Consider the following 19666-nt stretch of genomic DNA (forward strand, 5'->3'; position numbering starts at 1 on the left):
CCTAAATATCTCTTCTTAGCTCTTGGTTTGATTTGTGAAATCGGAACTCGGGACTGGGGGAAGTGGTTACCTAGAAAAGACCTATCTAGCTATCTATGTCCACCACATGTCAAGTTGATTTTATATTGTACCTTATGTCTGCTGTCATCGCATATCTTTAAGAAGAGCCCTCAGCCCCCGTCGTTCGTTGGATGTCGCTTTACAGAGACACAGATCCCGTCCTCTATGGTTCTTTTACACTCTACCGTACATGGTCGATGTGATAAAAATAATAATAAGAAGAGTAACGTTCAAACAGCAGTTGAGACAACATATTGTATCCCGCAGTCAGAAAAACAGCAGTTGCCATCGTGTCATGTATCTCGAAGTCAGAAAATGCGTAAAGGACGTAAAAGACATAACTGACATAACTGACATAACTGACATAACTGACATAACTGACATAACTGACATAGCTGACATAGCTGACATAACTGACATAACTTGTTCTAGAAATATGATATCTTTGTTAGTCGCCTCATCCCTATGAGAGCGATATCGAAAATTTGTACACTGTAGCCCGGTAAATATTTCAAAGTACCTTTGTTCACGCAGTGATCAGATAGAATCATATATTGGTAAAGACTCGTGCTTTCACCTAGCTACTTCGTTTCGGAGCACTTCCATGGTCGTAGTAGGCCACGGTGGTTATGTCTTACACCAGGACTAAGCTGAAGCTTATCATATACGGCATGAGAGCAAAAATGTTCGTGAAAAACTGAAGATGTTGAGTGTTGGATGTTCGAACTTTTCAGATCTTGAAGAAGCGAAACGTAATTACTTAGCGTTCTCATTCTCATTCACAGCCGAATGAACAAACCATGGATCAAAAGGTTGTCCTTGATTGCATGAAGAATCCCAGGTTTAGAGAACGTGCGTCTGAACAGCACAGAGTAGTACCTATGTAGAATGGTGAAAGCTCGAAATTGCTATTTTCGTTGCATTAAGTTGCCTGTGATTTGTTTTATGTCTCGAGTTGAGTGTCTAGTGTGTCTGTGTTCTGGTTGCTTACAAGCAACAAACTCCATTCTGATATGGATAAAACACGCGAAATGGGCAAAATGCAAAATGCACGATATTCCCGCTCCCGCGGACGGATTTACCATCCAGTTTCATCCACTGTGCAGGCGGGAACTCCACTCCACTTTTGACTGCAAAGTGCAAGTGAATGTTGTTCGGCTGCGAGAGCGGTTGATGTTGACGTTGCTGTTCGACCTCAACATTGATTGACATTTGCGCTTCACAGAGCTGCCGCAAATTGCAGATGCGCGCGCGACATATGTCCGGATGGGATGATCAGCTGCACATGATACAGGTGAACGAAGTTGAAAAACGATGCTATGGATGTGCCTTGTCAAAACCATCAAAGCTTCAAATATCTGGTGACAGCTCCCGGTCTTGTTTCAAAACATTCTGAATTCCGGACACAAACAGCGCAAGCTCGAGATTGAGCGATAACCTTACCGCCTTATCAAGCTTCACATCGCCACCGCTACCACTTTGGTTGCGATTATGTACGTGTACGCAAAGACACGCGGCGCAAACAGTGAGGAGCGGTTTTATGCTATTCGATCCTGTCGTCATCACTTGGGTTTTTACGTCCGACACTGGTCGGCTTCGTTTGTTCCACAGTAGCTGTTCCCCCAAGGTGCACTATGCAAAAGTCAAGCTCCAACCAATGGAAGCTGTCCATCACAGCTTTTTGAGTGGGGGACACGGGTTGTTTACCCCTGTCCTGACGTGAAGGGAGCCTCAGTGCCTCAGACATCAGTCAACAATGGCGGGCAGCAACCCAAAAATTTTCAGCCAGGATTCACGGCAGCTTGGACCGAGAGCTCTCGGGGCGTACGAGATGGCCAAAACAACAAAACCAGCACCAACACCAGCTGTAAACTATCGACGGGGAGCTTCTAGCTGAAGCTTGTCTATTTTGCCCTATTAAATCGCAGTTAGCATAGAACCGGGCGTGTAAGAAACGTAAATGTTGAGCTTCTCACGCCAATGAGCTGTGCCACAAAGAAAAAGCTCAGACAGGGTTCCGAATTTGCCCGATTACCTGTCCCTGCATCCTTTTGGAAGAATGCTGTGAAAAGAGCATCAACAACAGCATCACCAGCACGAACCTGCAGGCAAAAAGCAGAGCAGCAAGTCGTCCAAAAAAGCAGTGACCAGCAGCCCCAGGTTCTGCCCGTCTTGCCCTGCGTGCCACAGCAATTTTCCCCTTCAAAGGACGAAGCACTGGGCAAGCTGGGTGGTCCGACCCACAGAATGGTGGGCACCAGAAAATGCCTCCGGCCTGAATTGACCAACGAGAGCTGGTGCTTGGCGGTTTGGAGCCGTTGCCCGGACAAGCCCGAGGTTTCCTGCGCTCGCTGACCACTTGTTCTTCCCGCACCGACGCACTTTTCCTCTCACCTCCTCTTTTTCTCTCACTCCAGCAGTCCGCCTGTGAACTCTCCCTCCTCCAGCTTTTTTCTCAGCCTTTCCCGACTCGTCCACCTAGTATCTCTTCGAGAGTATACCCAACCATAGACAAAATGGCCTCCACTCGTGTCCTCGCCTCTCGCCTGGCCTCCCAGATGGCTGCTTCCGCCAAGGTTGCCCGCCCTGCTGTCCGCGTTGCTCAGGTCAGCAAGCGCACCATCCAGACTGGTAAGCGGTGATTCGGAATCTTGCGAGCGACCCTTCCCATCACATCACGACCGAGAACCAGCGATGGGAAAATTTTTCCCTCTGTCGCTGCTGCCCCGACGATCATCCATCAGAATCGCAGCGGGATATATCGTGACGCGGGAATTGTTGAGATTATGGGCAAAAACCAGAGTCTGACATGTTCCTCCAGGCTCCCCCCTCCAGACCCTCAAGCGCACCCAGATGAGCTCCATCGTCAACGCCACCACCCGCTCTGCTTTCCAGAAGCGCGCCTACTCTTCCGAGATCGCCCAGGCCATGGTTGAGGTCTCCAAGAACCTTGGTATGGGTGCCGCTGCCATCGGTCTTACCGGTGCCGGTATTGGTATCGGTCTCGTCTTCGCTGCCCTCCTCAACGGTGTTGCCCGCAACCCCGCCCTCCGTGGCCAGCTCTTCTCCTACGCCATTCTTGGTTTCGCTTTCGTCGAGGCCATCGGTCTTTTCGATCTCATGGTTGCCCTCATGGCCAAGTTCGTAAGTAACCTAAATGCCGCATCCGCCGCAGCATCCCCATGGATGCCCAACTGCACCCCGCGCTTGGACGGCTCTGACGTAACGTGACCTCTAGACTTAAATGCATCCAACCTTGGACGGGAAACACGGCGAATCCTAGCTGGAGCCATCGCCTGTACATATGGAGAGAGCGGACGAGCCGGCTTGTACGAAAAGGTTCATGGTCATATGCGGCATTATCCACACCGCATATCCATTTGTGAGATGGGGTGAGGGAGTGCATTCGATTCGGCATAGAATTGCAGCATAGACGGAGGAAAGGGCATATAGACCTAGACCGTGGAGTGACGAGCTTTGGCGATCTCTCCGTCTCGTCGGTACTGCCGGCGAACCTGTAAAATAGCCCGGGGCACTTTCACATCGCTCTTAAGGGACATTCCATCCACAAAAAGAAACTCTTCCATTGTCGACCAAGACGCGTTCTCCTGCATCTCTGAAACGTGAAATTGTGAAACCGAGATGCATGACATGTTTACAGTTTCCAACATTGCGTCTTGAACTTGCGGCAGCGGCAGTCCTGCGGCATTCCCGCAGTAGGCGCCAGAAACGCTTTATTTTGACGCCCGTTTCGGTATCAATCTCGAAATTCCGGCCCGAACCAGCGGGAACCAAGAGCTCGATAACGAACAACAGCCGGGACTCGGACTGCCGGAGTGGAATCCACAAGAGTACGGACAGACGGGACTCGGTGATGGATGACCACGGCGGCGCCTGGGCCTTTTCGCGGACGGCGGGGAGGGCGGAGACGGCCCATTCCAAGCTCCAGAACACGGAGGTGAGCAACTTTCTTTTTCGGTCGGGCGGGGCTGGGCTGGGCCTTCACACACAACAACCCCTCCGCTGGGGAGTCCGCACACCATCGACGGACGGCGGACGAATCCGAGCTCGAGCTGCCAAGTTTCCCATCCATGTTGGTCACGATCGGGGATGTCTCCACTCCAACACTCCAGACTTGGGACGGAGCGGACGAGAGGTCCAGAGGCGGTCCGCGCTTTTGCTGCCTTTTCGTTTCCTTCATCCGCTGCCCGCGCGCGACTGCGACCGACGTGCTTTGCTGCCGTGCCCGTAGCTCTCACTAGCTTCGAGGCCAGGGTTGGTGATGTGGGTGTGTGTGGTTGAGCGAGTTGAGTACCCACATTATTGATGGCCCACTTTCGCCTTTCGTGGACTAGTGGAGTCATTTGGCGCTGGCGATGTGACGTCCGACGATGTGTTGTTGGTGTTTTATTCGGGATTTGTTGTTGATGAAATGATTTGTTCGTGGTCCCCGGATCTGATGCTCTGACATGATGTTCAAGGCGAAATGAATGTGATAAATGCAATGAAAAAATAAGGGGCACTTTCGAAAGAGTTTGAATTCAAAGTGATGATTATAGATAAACAATGATACAAAAGCAGAGCAAGTTTGCATGAGAGAACTGGAAGAAAGTTGACATGGAGTGGAAGTCCAGTTCGCGGGGGATGTAAAGTTCAAAAGGCAAAGTTTCCTCTTTCCACATGAAGCAGCTTCGGCCAGACGTTGTAATTAAGTTTGGCAACTGCCATGCTCGGGTTGCTATGCGCTTGCCTTTAAGCCCCTCCTAACATCGTCCGATACACAATCAAGGCGGTTGCGCATGCGTCAAGCTGTAACGCTCTTTCTGATTTCAGGAGACCGGTCAAGCAAGAACGGACATTGAGCCGTCCCGTTCCTTCCTCTCTGTGGTGTAGCAGAACATCAACTCGACACCACAAATTGGTTACCCCGCTCGAACAGGTGTTACACAACAGCACTTGCGAATGGAACGATCCAAGCGGCCAGCCGGTTCAGAGGGTTGTGCATATATTGACCATTTCGATCTTATATGGCGCTCGGACACGCCAACATATTGGTCGAGGAGAGATCGAGAGTGGCAAAGCACTGGGCGTTGATGGTGTGAACGACCGAAAGGGGTTTTTGCTGCAAAATCAAGAGAGTCCGAAGACAACCTACTAGTACTCTACCTACCCAGCCAAAATAGAACGCCCTGCGACAATTTGTCGACACCGACTTCGACATCTTTGTAAGAACTGGGAAAAGTACCGAATCGCAACAGCAAAGCAGAGGCCGAACAAGACAGAGTAGGTGCTTTCAAAGGGCAACTTTCAAGCCCGAACCACAATATCGCTATCATTCCCGTCTATGATCTATGTTACTTGTTTCATCACGCCATCCAATTATTACAATAAGTACTTTAAGCCTTGACAAGAAGGTTCTGGCCAGTCATCTCCTCGGGCTGAGGGAGACCCATAGCCGCAAGGACAGTAGGAGCGACATCACCAAGGACACCGCCCTCCTTCTTGAGGCTCCAGCCCTCGGGGGCGTTGGCCATGATAAAGGGAACCTTGTTGGTGGTGTGGGAGGTCTTGGGCTTGCCGTCAGGGAACTTCATCTCCTCAGCGTTACCGTGGTCGGCGGTAATGAAGAGGATGTAACCCTCCTTCTTGCAGCCCTCGAGGATCTTGCCAATGGCCTTGTCGGTAGCAGCGCAACCAACAATGGCAGCCTCGTAGACACCAGTGTGGCCAACCATGTCGGGAGGAGCAAAGTTGTTCATGACGAAGGGGAACTCCTGCTCGCCGAGACGCTTGACGACCTGGTTGGCGACGCCATCGGCGCTCATCTCAGGAGCCTTGTCGTAAGTGGCGACGCTCTTGTTGGAGGGAACGAGATCCTGGGTCTCATCACGAACTTCGAGAGGGAAGACCTTCTCAACACCACCGTTGAAAAAGAAAGTGACGTGGGCGTACTTTTCAGTCTCGGCAATGTGGACCTGCTTGACACCCTGCTTGCCGAGCCACTCAGCGAGAACGTTACCCATGTGCTGGGGCTTGAAGGCAATCTCGAAGGGATAGTCAAGCTTGTACTGGGTCATGGTGACGAGCTTGATGTTGGGGAAGGGGAAGTCGGGCAGGGGCGAGCGGTCGACATCACCCATGAGCTGAGTGATCTGGCGGACACGATCGGAGCGGTAGTTGAAGAAGAAGACGGTATCGTCCTCCTTGATGCGGCGCTCATCGCCACCGATGATGATGGGCTTGAGGAACTCGTCGTTCTCGCCCTTCTCGTAGCGCTCCTTGATCGTCTTGACAGGGTCGGTGCTCTCCTCACCCTCGCCGAGGTACAGACCTTTGAGGGCAACCTCGACACGCTCCCATCTCTTATCGCGATCCATGGCATAGTAACGGCCGACAACGGTGGCAAGCTCACCAATGCCAATCTCCTTGATGGTGTCAAGGAGCTCCTGCATGTAACCAGCGCCGGACTTGGGGTCGGTGTCGCGGCCATCGCCGAAGAAGTGAATGTAGATCTTGGGGACGCCAGCCTCCTTGGCAGCCCTGAGGAGAGCATAGAGATGTGTCTGCTTGGCGTGCTATGGGAAGAAGGCTGTTAGTAATCACACACATCACCGACGTTTTTCGAGTGATCACTTACAACACCGCCGTGGGAGATGAGACCGCAGAGATGGAGACGGCCGTTGCCGTTCTTTGCCCTCTCAAAGGTAGACTTGATGACGTCGTTCTGACCAAGCTCTCCCTTCTTGATAGTCTGATCGATACGGACAACGTCTTGCCAGACGACACGGCCGGCGCCAATGTTGAGATGGCCGACTTCGGAGTTGCCCATGAGACCCTCGGGGAGACCAACGGCGAGAGAAGAAGCGTCGAGCTCAGTGAAACCGGTGGCGCTCTTGGAGAGCTCATCCATCACAGGCGTTTCGGCGGCGGCAATGGCATCGCCGTTCTTGGGGGACTCTTCGGAGGGAATACCCCAACCGTCAATCACGACTATAGGAGGATCGGATGAGCATCATGATCAACCAGGCCACTTCCAGGTAAACTAGCATGTAACACGCGACCAGCGCGTAATCAGGACGGCGGGCGGAGGACGTACTCAAGCAGGCCTTGTGGTCGGGAGCCATTGTGTTGTTTATTTACTGGGGCTATGTAGGTGTATGTATAGGTTGTCGAGAGAAAGAAGCTATCGACAGGATCTGCGGGCGCAACAGTTGTTAGGAACGGCAAACAGATGTGGTCAACGATAAGGATGGGATGGAGGACTGATAACCTGGAACTAACCTTTCTACAATTTACGGAATGGAAAGAGGAAAACAGGATCAGATCACTTCGTTTGGGATGTTGAGAGATTTTGATGGTGGGGTTACAAGAGAGACTTCAGCATAGAATCAATTGGTACCTATCACTCCGTCTGCTCGGTGCTACTTACCGTGCCTTGGACTGCAAAGCCGAACATTTCGGTTGACTTGTCTGGGCTGGATGTGTTTCCCGATTGCCCGCGGATTGCCCGCGTCCGCAGCTTCACCCCTCCATTGACATTGGCGGACAACCCCACCTGACGTCGCTGAACGGAGCTCCCCCAGCAGGTCCCCTAGCAGCAAAGCTTCGCAGCAGGCCAGCAGGAAGGACCGACTTCGCACAAGGGCCCCGGCCCCTACCCTGTCAGCCTGCTTAGCAGGGGCCCCCCGCGGCCGTCAGCATGATGAAGCATTGATCTCCCAGGCACGCCGCGGTACGGCGCCCCGGCCGCAACGCACAACGATAAGCGCGGACCCCACCGCGCCGACGGGAACTTAAGGTTAGATTACATTTCAAACACTTATTTCATTTTCACGATTTATCGCCGAACAAAAGAGTCAATTGGAAGTCCACAATACCGCCGGCGTTATCACTGACAGAGCCGTCGCCATTACGTACACCGTGTTAGCTTGGACAGTTAGCGCAACGAAGCTCCGACTTCCACAACCGTAACGCCGTCAACTAAAACACCAAGCAACAAACAACGACGACGACCATCGCGATCACTCACAACGACGACCTCGGCCACGGCCACCACCCATCTACCCAACTATCACACTGAACCCACACACCAGCCACTTCCCTTACTACACACCACCACCCATAAAAATGGCAACCCACATCCCCCCCACACTCTCCCCCGACGCAATCGACACCCTAACCGAACTGACCGTAATCCTCGCCAAATTCCGCGCCACCCAAGCCTCCGCCCGCCAGGCTGCCGCTTCTGGCTCTGGCTCTGCTTCTGCCGGCGGCGGCGGTGGTCCATCATCCTCCCTCACCGGCACCGGCGCCGGTGGTCCCAACGCCTCCTCCACACCAGCCCCCGGCGCTGTCACCGGTACTACTCCGCTCCCGATCCCTACTTCCCACCCGGGAGGCTCCTCCGCGACAGCAGACGGGTCGGTGTTTAATGCGAAAGACGTGCCTCAGGCGACAGACAATTTGAAGCACAAGTTGCAGAGGGCCAGACAGGCGATTTTGGCGCTGCCGGATATTGGGAGGACGATTGCGCAACAGGAGGTGGAGATCAAGGAGCTGGAGGAGCGGAAGAGGAAGCAGATGGAGATGTTGGCGAGGATACGCGAGGAGGGATTGCAGTTTGCGAGGTTAGAGCAGAGTAGAGCGGATGAGGAGGGAGAGAGGATGGTTGAGTAGTGCTTTGGTTGACTCTAAGGACTTGGTCGATGCTGGAAGTTCTTGGGTCAGACGGCGAGAGGGCCGGTCTGCCTTTTCAAGCCTTGCCATACTTGACGGCTGGGTGAATACGCAATCGATGAGAGGGCATGCATGGCCGTTTTGGAGGAGGCTCAGATGTCTACGTTGAACATCGACATACCCCATTGTTACAAGTATTGTTTACCCAACCGATCACGGGCAACATATTCCTCGACATCCATTACACTACCCACAACATCTACACGATACCCTTCGAACCTGAGCGCAGGAGACCGCCCGAAGACCGCACAAAGTACCGCTACCAAGTACCAAACTTGTTCAGCTTGCCGCCCCACGAAATCTTCCGGATAGTCCTCGGACTTGACGATCGTCTAGACTTCTACGCCTCAGCTCCAATCCCGACTGTCCTCAAGATATCGTCCAGGCCTGCACCAGGATAACCAGGGACCTTATCCTTCCAGATATCCTCCGCAATGCGCTGCTCTTCCGGCAGCACGCTCCAGTTTGGCGAATGCTCCGCCTTCAGCCATTTGAAGTCGTCCACCTGATCCCACATGTTGGTTTTCTCGTCCTTGTCGGCCGACTAGACAGACGGACGGGGATTAGTCACCAAAATCATTGTCAAGCCAAACATAACATTTAGGGGAAGAGAGGAAGAAGGAAACTCACATGAACCTTGGGCGCGGGCGCAAACCTCAACCCCTTACAATCCTCAATAATCGGCCTGCTGGCACAGTACAGATAAAAATCCACGTTCTCGCACTCGTGGATCCGCACCTGCCTCGCCACCACCAGCACCTTGCTGTCACGCAGACCCGTGATGTGGCACGGCCCATCCACGTGGCCCGCAACGATCAAGCTGTCCGAGATGTTCTTGAGCGCTAGACTGGCAAACGGTGCGCCGCCGCCTGCTTGTGTAGGTGTCGACATGTCCACGATACATCCCTTCATGTTCGTGAGCGCGCCCGCCGAAGTCGCCCTGGACGCCGACAGCGGCAGGATGATGTGCAGCTTCTCGTGGTCTGAGAGCGTAATGTCCCGCGCCGACGAGAAGCTCGGCTTACGGACTCTCGATTTTGTAGGATCCTTCGCAATCTCTTCATTGTAGTTCTTGGTGATGGCGGGGAAGGAGGGCAGGTTGCTGAGGCTGTCCCGGTGTTCCTCAGCTGTCGCAGAAGGAGAAGAGGTCTTATCTTGCCCTCCCTGGGGAAGCATATACCGGGCATCGCTCTTCTTCTTGTCGGTCTTGTCGTTTGCGGCCACAGTAGCGTCTCCTCCGGCCCCGGATGCCGCCTGTGGATTGTGGCGCTTCTTGAACTGGAACCGGCTCTTGGGCGCGAACTTGGCTTGGGCCTCGTTGAGCTGGTCTGTCAGCTGCTTGAGCGCTTGCGAGTAGGTGCGCTGGTCGTAGGCGGGGACGTAGTCGGCGGCGTCGGCGACTTCGTTGGAGAGCCGGGAGATGCCGGTTAGGATGTGCTCGATGGCATCATGGCGTTCGCCGGCGACGGCGGAGAGATTGGCGAGGTGGTTGATTTGTTCTTGGATGTCTTCGATTTCCGTTAGTCAGATTCCTTCAAAGAAAACGGTTATGGAAATACTGGGAAGAAAGAAGACTCACTGGCTACGGTCCCCTGGAACTGACGATAGAACGTCTCCTTGGGAGTCTCCTTGTGAGCCGTTCCTTGCGCAGACATTTTAGGCGCCGCTGTGTGGTATCTGTTTGTCTTGTAAGCCGTTCTGCGTTATTCAAGAATCAATATCAGCTCCAGTGTCTTTCCAGATTCTAAATTCGTCAAAAGCGTGAAGTGCCCTCCTTGCCTGGTATTCGTTCCGCAGTATGACCTTCAACGTGAATAACGTAGGCCTATGCCAACGACGGCCAGAATGAGACTCATGAAACTCATACTCCATGTCATGCCATTTCTTCAGTGATGCAAACCGCAAACCGCTGGATGTTGAACACAAGAAAAGTGAACAGCCGCTCGACCCAGGAAAAAGGCGTGTTGATAAGGCAACAAATCGTTCATGCGATACAAGGCGTAAGGTGTAATGGGATATATAAAGTAAAGTAAAACAACGAAAAGCTGTACTCACATCAATGTGTTGGAGGAGGAGGGGGGTTTCCCAAAATGATACCTAACCTAGGTATGTTTGTTTTGTACCTCCCGTCGATGATTTCGTATTTTCCTAGGGCAAGGAAACAGTTCGTGTAAGTAGAGGTACCTAAGGTATGTACCAAGCAGTAATATCTTAAGAGCCAGCAGAAAAAAAGTACTTGAAAGAAAGGGAAAAGAAAATGTCGAGAAAGGGAGACGGGGACCTGGAACTAATAGCAAGCGTGGGTGGGTGAAGACGAGGAGTAAAGGTATGTAGTAAAGAAATCCGAACGGTAGGTTGTACGTAGAGGGAGAATGGGTGATACACTCAGCCTACGGCTAGACTAGGTATGTAGATATGAGTTGGTTCAAAGGAGGTAAATATCAAGGTAGCTATTAAGATGAATGTGATGTGTTAGGTAGAGGTAGGCTCCGTCTTTTGGTATGGTGCCGCACCAAAAAGAAAATCAACAAAAAGATACGAGCTGGAGGCTTCCACGGTGACTTACTGAGGTTTAACGGAAGTCGCAGTACGATGTTGCTGTCGTGATTCTTTTGCGTGGCCGGAAGGAAGGCGCAAGCGAAGTATCTTGTGGAAGGAGCTGTCGTTGAGGTTTTGCGGGGAGAGACAAGCCCCAGGGGCATCAATGGCGAGAAATGGAACTGGGGAAGCTATAGTGGGGCCTGTCAGTTAGGGGCCGGGTTCTGATGCCTTCCTTCCATTACCATGTCAATAACCACAACTATATACATGACTCCATATCTGAGTCCTGATATTTCAGTAACAAGAGAAAGTAGCCTAGACGCGCCTCAAGGTAGATCGTTGTTTCTGGGACGAATAGTAAAAGCACGTCGCTAGTATGGACCTGTCTCTACAGGCCAACCAGGGCGGGAACACAAATGACCGCTGAAAAATAATCTCATTACCGATCCAACAGATATATACAACTCAAAAAGTACAAAAACAACAACCACACGCTGTCACTCGTAGAAATCGCTATCCATAACTGCGTGACCTCCCCCCTCCATAATTGCTCGGAAACCTGTTCCTCCCATTAGCCAAGATGGGCACCTGCACAGGCATCGACTTCCTCTTGGATGCCGGCAACGAGTTGAGAGCATCCCACATCTCCATCACCCCGGCTCTCTTGGCGGGAAGCATGCTATACTGCAGACTATACAGGTTCTTCCTGTTCAGCGGCGGGACGAACTTGCCCATCAGCAGACACATGGCGACGCGGGGCGAGAGGTAGTGCTTTCGAATCCGGTTGCCCATTTGGAAGTATTGGTAGAACATGGACTTGAAATCGAGTGGGATGGGCTAAATGGGTCGGTTAGATTGTGCTTTTAGAGGGGCAGTTTTTTTTATGGAGGGGGATGACATACATGAAGAGCGATCACGGAGGTCGAAGGGTGTTGCCGAAGAGGATTATTATCATTACAGGTGGTGCCAATGTCTTGGGTGTCTCGAAGCTCATATCGGATGCCGCCTATGGAAACAGTCAGTTGTGGTTATTCAGACCGGGAGCCGACAGGAAAGACACGTACCTGGAAGTCTTTTTGGGTCTTTGACCCGTAACATCAATGCAAAAAGGGGAAAGTGGTTGAGACAAGAAAGCGCAGTATCGAAGCAAGCCTTGAACAGGATGATAGCCATGCGCGCAATCGCAAAGTTCAAGTAAAAGACCACCACGGTGGGCAAAAGAAAAAACAGGACCGTGAAGAGGATAGTCCCCACAAGAAGTTGATCGAGCCCATAGTCGCATGAGTCTATACGGTTTCGAAGGACGTTGTGTTTCTTGCCGCGAAAGAGGTGAAAAAGCGACGTGAGGATGTTTAACTGCCAGGAAAATATCCTAGCTGAGGAGAGATAAAACGAGTAAATGTGAATCGTGAGTATCGACAGGAGATCCGAGAACAGGGCAAGAGGCATGCTTGCTCCCGCAAAACTGGAGAAGCCAATAATCAACACAATTCGCGGCAGCATAGGCCGAATTGTCTCGATACAACCTTTGCCGGTCTTAGTATGTATAGCAGAAAGTTGAAGAGGAGCAGATCAATAACTTACTCGCCCAGTATTCAATGACCCACAAGAACAGGTCTCCAAGGAACGCCGCTAGCTCGGTGTTTAGCTTCAAGCCTGCCGGCCAGCCCATAAGCCAGGAAATGCTGCTCTGCAATGCCTCGACGGTATAGGTGGTGAGCAGGCGGCTAATCTCGTTGGCCACCCAGTCGGCATTGTCGATGATGTAAGAACCAAACGCCATACCGATGATAACATCATTAGCAACAAGCCAGAGGCTGTTGTAAAACCGTATGTAGTCTGGGTGACTCGTGGTCACACTCGCCCAGTCGTTCTTCCTCAACCGAAGCGTGACATACTGCATCGGCCAGTAGCAAAACTGTTGAAGACGAATCTCGACCTGCTGAGCCGTGGCAGAAATGTCTTTCAAAGCTGCGTATCTGGGCCGAAGTCGCCACTCCAGTATGCGTAACAACATCTCGGCGACCACCCGGTGAGCCATCAAGCCAAGTACGAACAACTTCTTGATGACGGGCAAGACGTAAATAGTGATCATGTCCCAAAGCCATACCAAGATCATGTCCCTAGCTGTTGTTGCCGACTCGACCACCCTTTCCGACACGCTCAAAGCCCTCTTGGGGCGGGTGCCGATGCGTGAGACATTCTGCTGTAGTAGCTTTTCGAGCTCCCATGCCCAGTTGATCTGGTTGATTATAGTCGGAAGCGCTCGTTCCTTGGGCGATGGGATTCGTTTTACCACCGAATGTTGCTTGAGCTTTTCGACCAGCTTCCGCTTCGCTTCCTTGTTCAAACGCTCCCGCTTCTCGTCATCCTCCTCCCCACTGTCGGCGAAGTCTTGCCTAAATCCATCGTGCTTGTCTCCCAGTGCCAAGGCAATCGGATCTAGTGACATGTACTGCATTCGTCCTGGCAGCGGCCGTTCGAAGAGGATGATCTGAATACTGGATGCTCGAGCACAGGTGACAGAAGGTACCCGCTGCTTAGGCGGTATCGTAACCCGGATCCATGATGAGTCGACCTCGACGGTGTCTGGAGTGTTCGAGACGCCCAAGACGCTTATGGACGATTTGCCGCATTGTTCGTAGATGCGGCTGACTGGGTGAGGGGCGTTCCGGAGGAGGTTACCGAGCTTTAACGCGCTTTCAACACGTCGAGGCTATCACAGAGAGTCAGCTCTTGTATCCATATCTCAAGCCAGTTGTAGAGCCGGAAGGCACAAACCTCAACCTCCTCCAACACTGCCACCACGAGAACATCCAAGGCTGAGTTCCTCCAGCCGACCACGACACCCCTACAATCGGATCGCGGAAGGTCGGTGGGCCAGAACACGCGCATCAAGCCATCATCCTCTGGCATGACAGATAGCTCACTCGCGAGCAGCCAATCAGAAAGAGCCCCTTCTCCTTAATTGTTCCCTCGCGGAGATACCTGATCCTAGCAATCGCGGGTGCTGGACCAGCATTATCAGTATATGGGACTCGTATATCGACGGTTGGTTGGGGGCAGCAGCAGCAGCAGCAAGCTGGTGGTCGTACCAGGTTCGACTCCAAAGTAGCAAGACGTTGCACAGGAATAAAGATGACGAGAAACACAAGGCTTAACACGCCGAAGCCCTTGGCGGCCCGAGACTAAAGAACGAAGTCGAAGAAGGTTAGCGATCCAAGCTGTTGCTGTTTCGGCGCAATGCCCCCATGATATGTGACACTTACCACCACTCCGTAGTTCCAAGCAAATATGGCAAGCTCATATAGGCGAGTGACGAGGTCCCATCGGGCGGTGATATACCCAGCTACGAAGATGCCGAGTGTAAGAACAGAGAAGGGGTGCATAGAGGCGTGCTGCCCCTTACAGTTCTAGCATATGCGTTCGCGGGCAGAAGTCGGGGCCGGCAGTTGTACCTAGATAGTCCGATGTCACTTCTCCTGGTATGGGGAGAGGAAATGTGGGCGGGTACTGGGTGCGTTCAAACGAAGGGTTGGCTGTTGCTGCAAGGTGGGTGTCAAAATTCGGGGGTCCAAGAAGTTGAATGATGTCGTTCGGAGTAAAAGCTGAAGTGAAGCAATGCAATGCCGAAGTGGAAATTTGTTGAACTGGGACGGGAACGAATGATGCGAGGTGTCGTGTCGTTGGACAAGAGACTTGCGCTGGATGGAAGTTTATCGGAGCGGTTTAGGCGGTGTTACAGGGAGTGTGGAGCGTTCTAGCGCCCAAGCGAGAGCGCTTTGGCTGCGACTGCGCTCTGTGACGAACCGATTGGATGTTGGGGAGGACCCACCCCTCAAACCTTATTTGGAGGAAGGGAACATGAACATTGAAGACATGGCCTTGGTCCAGGAAGCCGAGAAGGCACTATACTGGCAGAAGAAACTGGGAGGGTACAGTCAAAGAAGAAGCGGAAAGGTTGGAGCTCTGGATACGAAACGTAGAGATTTGATTGCAAAAGTATGTAAAGGAAGTCCACATTTGCAAGAACGCCAGGCGCCGTATATACGGAGAAGAGACAGGTCAGGAATGTAAGAGAGGAATAGCTTGTTCTGCGTTTGTTAGGGAGATGGTTGTCAAGGGATACTCAGCAGGTCAGTTCTGACAGGTTATCGTTAGTAGACCTTCCATGACCTTGGGTCAAGTCGTAGCCTTAGACTCACATTTCTTCTTGCTCATGTATGTCGAGTCGCTGTCCTTGAGTTCTTCCCGGGCCTCGTCCAGCAGCTTGTCGATGCCACGCTCCCTCAAGGCAACCTATAGAAAGGTAAGCTATGCAAAATTGTAGGTGATGTATGACTTCGTGGCTTACCTGCAGGCAAGAACTGTACTGCTTGAAGAGTTCGGAACATTCGTTATTCTGTTCGGTACCAGTGCCTCTAAGATATTCTGTCCAGCATGAGTATTAAGGTACCACATGTCACCAAGTTGGGTTGTCCGTTTCTGTAGACTTACTCTCACTGTACCATTTGAGAAAGCAAGTATCGTACCGCCTACAACCAGGTAAGCTGCTATTGTCTTTTGTCTATGAGGGTCAAAGACTTACTCCTTGAGTTCGTTGCATTCTTTGGCGAGTGACTGGGACATCTTAAAGTCTCAAGGTTCTTCTAAGTTGTTGATGTTGGCAAGGTTCAAAGAGCTGAGACGGTGTCCGATGACGTTGAGTATAGAGCTATTTTGGGCAAAATGACCGAATCGAAGAGCTGTCGTGTGGTATGTACAGGCAATTGTGCTGTGGAAAGAGGTTTACAGAGTATCAAATATCAAACGTTTGCCGACGAGTCCGCTTGAAACTTATAAGTGCTGGTATCAAACAATGAAATTGCGGACCTTCGTCACAGGGAGGGATCTCAAAAGCCTGGAAGCCGGGGCGATGGATGAACGTTGTCGGTCCAGATCAGCACAAGCTCTTGGCAGGTCCCTCGGCCTTATCTTATCAGTAACTAAAGGTCCTTCTACTTCCGTCCACTCAGTGCCAGCTGCGGGCCAGCAGGTACCAGATACAGAGTAGCTCGCAACCCACTTTGATGGCCTTTCCCCGTTCACCTTGGCAATTTCTCCACAAGCCGCATGCTTGGGCTGTCCGCAAAAAAAGTTCCCTGGCGCAAGAGAACGACGAACCATTCCATTTTGGAGAAGCGAGTTGGGCTTCCACTTTTTGTGACGTCCGCCTCACAAGTCACAACACCCGATTCCAGAACCGACGGCCAAGATGGACGGCTCACTGGATTTCAAGACCCTCAGGGAATCGCTCCAAGCCGCCTTGGTTGCTACGACCCGAACCGCCAACTCGATCGCCAGCGAGGATCTTCAGTTCCAGCGCACCGTCAACCCGACTGTCGGCAGCCAACTCGACAACAGCTCCGGTCGTCTCTTGAACCTTGCCAACGGGCTCCTCAAATCGACCGCGAACCTCACGGGCCAGAAGGTTGGCACCCTCGAAGATGCCGACGATGTGGACATTCAGTGGCGCAACATTGTTGACGTGATCGACTCGCTGCTCGAAAAAGCCGACACCTGCCTCGACGAGTACACCGGCTTGATCAAGCGCAAGGATGTGCCCACACCCGCCGACCAGGGTCGCGCTCAGAAGCGCGTCAAGTCGTCAAACGATCGTCTCGAGTGGTCATTGAAGAGAGCCAACATTCTCAAGCCCCAGAACAACTTCGAGAGGAAGGTCGACAACTTCGCGGCCGGTCCATGGAAGCCCCTCCTGTCGTCCAAGCCTCACGCCAAGGTGTCATTGGAGGACAGCTTGACAACCTTTGTCGATGATGACAACAACACACAGTACGTATAGCTTTCCTTCCTGAAATTATAACAGCATGTCGCTAACATGAATGTTACAGATACAAGCACCCCTACGAGACCGAGATCAAGACGACGCCGTATCCCGAGCATGTGTACAAGAAGCGCGAACCCAAGGAGTTCCTTCCTATCGATTCGACATCCGCCGTGTGGATTGATACTTATGAGGGCGTCTTGGAGATGTTGGAGGAGCTCAAGCAGGCCAAGGAGATTGCGCTTGACTTGGAGCATCACGATTTCAGATCTTACACCGGACTGCTGTCGCTCATGCAGATCAGCACCAGAGAAAAGGATTGGGTAATTGATACTCTTCAGCCATGGAGGCATAAGCTGGAGGTCCTGAACGAGGTCTTCGCGGACCCCAAGATCGTCAAGGTAAGACGCACCCTAATCTTCACGCTTTCACTATGCTTTAAACTAACTTGACCCAAGGTTCTTCACGGTGCTTTCATGGATGCCATCTGGCTGCAGAGAGATCTTGGCCTGTACCTTGTCGGTCTTTTCGACACATATCACGCTTGCGCCGTTCTCGGATACCCTGGAAGGAGCTTGGGATATCTGCTTAGCAAGTTTGCCGAGTTCGAAGCCGACAAGAAGTACCAGCTTGCCGACTGGCGCATCAGACCTCTTCCCGAAGAGATGTTCTACTATGCGCGCTCCGATACCCATTACCTGCTCTACATTTACGACATGCTCGTTAATGAGCTCATCGAGCGCTCGACACCCGGAAAGCCGAAGCCCGATCTTCTCGAGCAGGTTCTCGAGAGGTCTAAGGATGTCGCCCTGCAACGATACGAAAACCCTTCCTACAACGTCGAAACCGGCATGGGACCCCGCGGGTGGTATAATGTGTTGCTGAAGTCCCCAACACTCTACAACAGCGAGCAGTTTGCCGTTTACAAGGCCGTGCACCAATGGCGCGACAACTTGGCTCGTCGTGAGGACGAGAGCCCTTTCTTCTTCATGACACAGCAGGTTCTTGCCGACATTGCCCGGATTCTCCCTACCGACAAGAAGGCTCTATGGAGTATTCTGGATAGCAATGCCAAGGGCCTCAAGTCCCATTTGGATCACCTGTTCGACGTCATTCAGAAGGCTAGGGAGGAGGGTGTGGACGGCCCCAAGATGATGGATATCTTCAAGAGCGACTCGTCTATCATCGCTCCCTCGAAGCGTGCTGCGGTTATCTCCGACGATAGCGACATTCCGGACGTCAAGGAGCTGAAGGCTGACCGGTCCCAGTTCTGGGGCGGCGTCACGCTGAGCTCAGTCTGGGACGGCACGGCCGCGAAGACTGCCAAGCTCGACGGCATGTTAGAGATCACTCTCCCTTATCCTGCTGACTTCATGGACGGAACCGCGACTGAGATGGAGGTGGATCAACCAGAGGAGGAGGCGCCAGCACCCCAGCCGGAGCCGGAGCAGGTGGTAGTCAACCAGGAGTTCACTCTCAGGAGCGGCGGCAAGCGCAAGCGCGAGGAAGAGTCTGAGGAGGAAGAGGAGGCTTCGGATGCCGAAATCGAGGACTCTTCCGCGCCTCATACTGAAACCGATGCGCAAACTGGCGGCGAAGCCGAGGGTGACGATTCCGACGAGGAGGAAGAAGAGGAGGAAGAAGAAGCCAGCGACAAGTCATCCAAGAAGTCCAAGAAGGCCGCTAAGGAGAAGAAGAAGCAGGATAAGGAAGCCCTCCGGGCCCAGCGAAGGGTAGAAAAGGCCGCCAAGAAGGAGGCGAAGAAGAAGGCCCAGGAGGAAGCTGCTGCTGCCGCTAAGCAGGCGGAGGGTGAGGAGGGTGAGAAGAAAGATCAGCCGTTCGATTACTCCCAGGCTGCGTCGGTGTTGCGTGCTCGCAAGACGCAGGAGGACGTCAAGAAGCAGAATAAGAGGTTTAACCCGTATGGAAACAAGGGTCAGGACGGACCGAAGGGCGCGAGAGCGCATTATTCTGCCAAGGCGGCTGGCAGGACGGCTACTTTCAAGAAGTGAGGTGGGATTAGCTGGTGAGGAAGTCGGATTGTTGGGACGTGACACATAGCATAGGGTTTACGGAGTGGTTGTCACTTTGCTGTTTGTTTAGTTGGTATATTACCTAGGCATGCTTAGCACGTTAAAGAGCTCGAAAAGAATAGTCTCGTTAAGGAGGAATTGATACCACGAAATAAGTAACTAATGACCACCAAGCACCGTTGAGCTTGCGTCCTATCCCACAAATATCCTATCCCACAAAGACTTGAGCTACATTGTATCAAACTGTGCAAAAGTCTCGACCGGTGTGAGTGATTATTTATATCTTTTGTTTCTGCATGTCTCACCTCACGCAATCAACTTGTACCCACAGTATGTATGGCCATATGCTGCCCGAGCAAGTTGAGTTGCTGCCCCAACCTGACTCAGAATTTTACCTATCTGATGGTATCACAAGGTCTCACACGAGGGGAGGAGGGATCCGCGGTTGGTGGTCATGAGAGCCAGCCGAGAG

The 19666-nt window shown here is 52.4% G+C and overlaps 8 protein-coding genes across 8 annotated transcripts; 3 read left to right on the forward strand and 5 right to left on the reverse strand.

Moving 5' to 3' along the window:
- Positions 1-2476: 2476 nt before the first annotated feature.
- SMAC4_03692 (uncharacterized protein) lies at positions 2477-3641 on the forward strand. Its single transcript, XM_003351337.2, has 3 exons — positions 2477-2691; positions 2882-3204; positions 3299-3641. The coding sequence occupies exons 1-3, from the start codon at positions 2577-2579 to the stop codon at positions 3302-3304; spliced, it is 444 nt and encodes a 147-aa protein (XP_003351385.2). The 5' UTR covers positions 2477-2576; the 3' UTR covers positions 3305-3641.
- Positions 3642-3817: 176 nt separating this feature from the next.
- Positions 3818-4261, reverse strand: SMAC4_14012 (uncharacterized protein; the record flags this gene model as incomplete). Its single annotated transcript, XM_066091730.1, has 1 exon — positions 3818-4261. One exon carries the CDS (start codon positions 4259-4261, stop codon positions 3818-3820), a length of 444 nt encoding a protein of 147 aa, XP_065947554.1.
- Positions 4262-5144: 883 nt separating this feature from the next.
- Positions 5145-7414, reverse strand: SMAC4_03693 (uncharacterized protein). Its single transcript, XM_003351338.2, has 4 exons — positions 7342-7414; positions 7157-7256; positions 6698-7050; positions 5145-6635 (listed from the first exon to the last, which is right to left on the reverse strand). The coding sequence occupies exons 2-4, from the start codon at positions 7182-7184 to the stop codon at positions 5457-5459; spliced, it is 1560 nt and encodes a 519-aa protein (XP_003351386.1). The 5' UTR covers positions 7185-7256; positions 7342-7414; the 3' UTR covers positions 5145-5456.
- Positions 7415-8187: 773 nt separating this feature from the next.
- SMAC4_03694 (uncharacterized protein) lies at positions 8188-8736 on the forward strand (the record flags this gene model as incomplete). Its single annotated transcript, XM_003351339.1, has 1 exon — positions 8188-8736. The coding sequence occupies one exon, from the start codon at positions 8188-8190 to the stop codon at positions 8734-8736; it is 549 nt and encodes a 182-aa protein (XP_003351387.1).
- A 12-nt stretch (positions 8737-8748) lies between these two features.
- On the reverse strand, positions 8749-11483 carry SMAC4_03695 (uncharacterized protein). The gene is made up of 5 exons (XM_003351340.2): positions 11363-11483; positions 10852-10944; positions 10376-10473; positions 9427-10304; positions 8749-9340 (listed from the first exon to the last, which is right to left on the reverse strand). Exons 3-5 carry the CDS (start codon positions 10449-10451, stop codon positions 9137-9139), a joined length of 1158 nt encoding a protein of 385 aa, XP_003351388.1. The 5' UTR covers positions 10452-10473; positions 10852-10944; positions 11363-11483; the 3' UTR covers positions 8749-9136.
- Positions 11484-11668: 185 nt separating this feature from the next.
- SMAC4_03696 (uncharacterized protein) lies at positions 11669-14253 on the reverse strand (the record flags this gene model as incomplete). The annotated part of the gene is made up of 5 exons (XM_066089995.1): positions 11669-12174; positions 12240-12343; positions 12402-12863; positions 12922-14053; positions 14119-14253. The coding sequence occupies 5 exons, from the start codon at positions 14251-14253 to the stop codon at positions 11851-11853; spliced, it is 2157 nt and encodes a 718-aa protein (XP_065947555.1). The 3' UTR covers positions 11669-11850.
- A 1052-nt stretch (positions 14254-15305) lies between these two features.
- SMAC4_12894 (uncharacterized protein) lies at positions 15306-16161 on the reverse strand. The gene is made up of 5 exons (XM_066091140.1): positions 15926-16161; positions 15835-15872; positions 15692-15768; positions 15543-15636; positions 15306-15480 (listed from the first exon to the last, which is right to left on the reverse strand). Coding segments are annotated over exons 1-5 (252 nt in total). The 5' UTR covers positions 15967-16161; the 3' UTR covers positions 15306-15478.
- Positions 16162-16526: 365 nt separating this feature from the next.
- SMAC4_03697 (uncharacterized protein) lies at positions 16527-19352 on the forward strand. Its single transcript, XM_003351342.2, has 3 exons — positions 16527-17169; positions 17229-17562; positions 17620-19352. Exons 1-3 carry the CDS (start codon positions 16592-16594, stop codon positions 19171-19173), a joined length of 2466 nt encoding a protein of 821 aa, XP_003351390.1. The 5' UTR covers positions 16527-16591; the 3' UTR covers positions 19174-19352.
- The last annotated feature ends 314 nt before the right edge of the window (positions 19353-19666 follow it).

This window comes from Sordaria macrospora, chromosome 6 (genome assembly GCF_033870435.1).
Source record: "Sordaria macrospora chromosome 6, complete sequence".
Classification (NCBI taxonomy): Eukaryota; Fungi; Ascomycota; class Sordariomycetes; order Sordariales; family Sordariaceae; genus Sordaria; species Sordaria macrospora.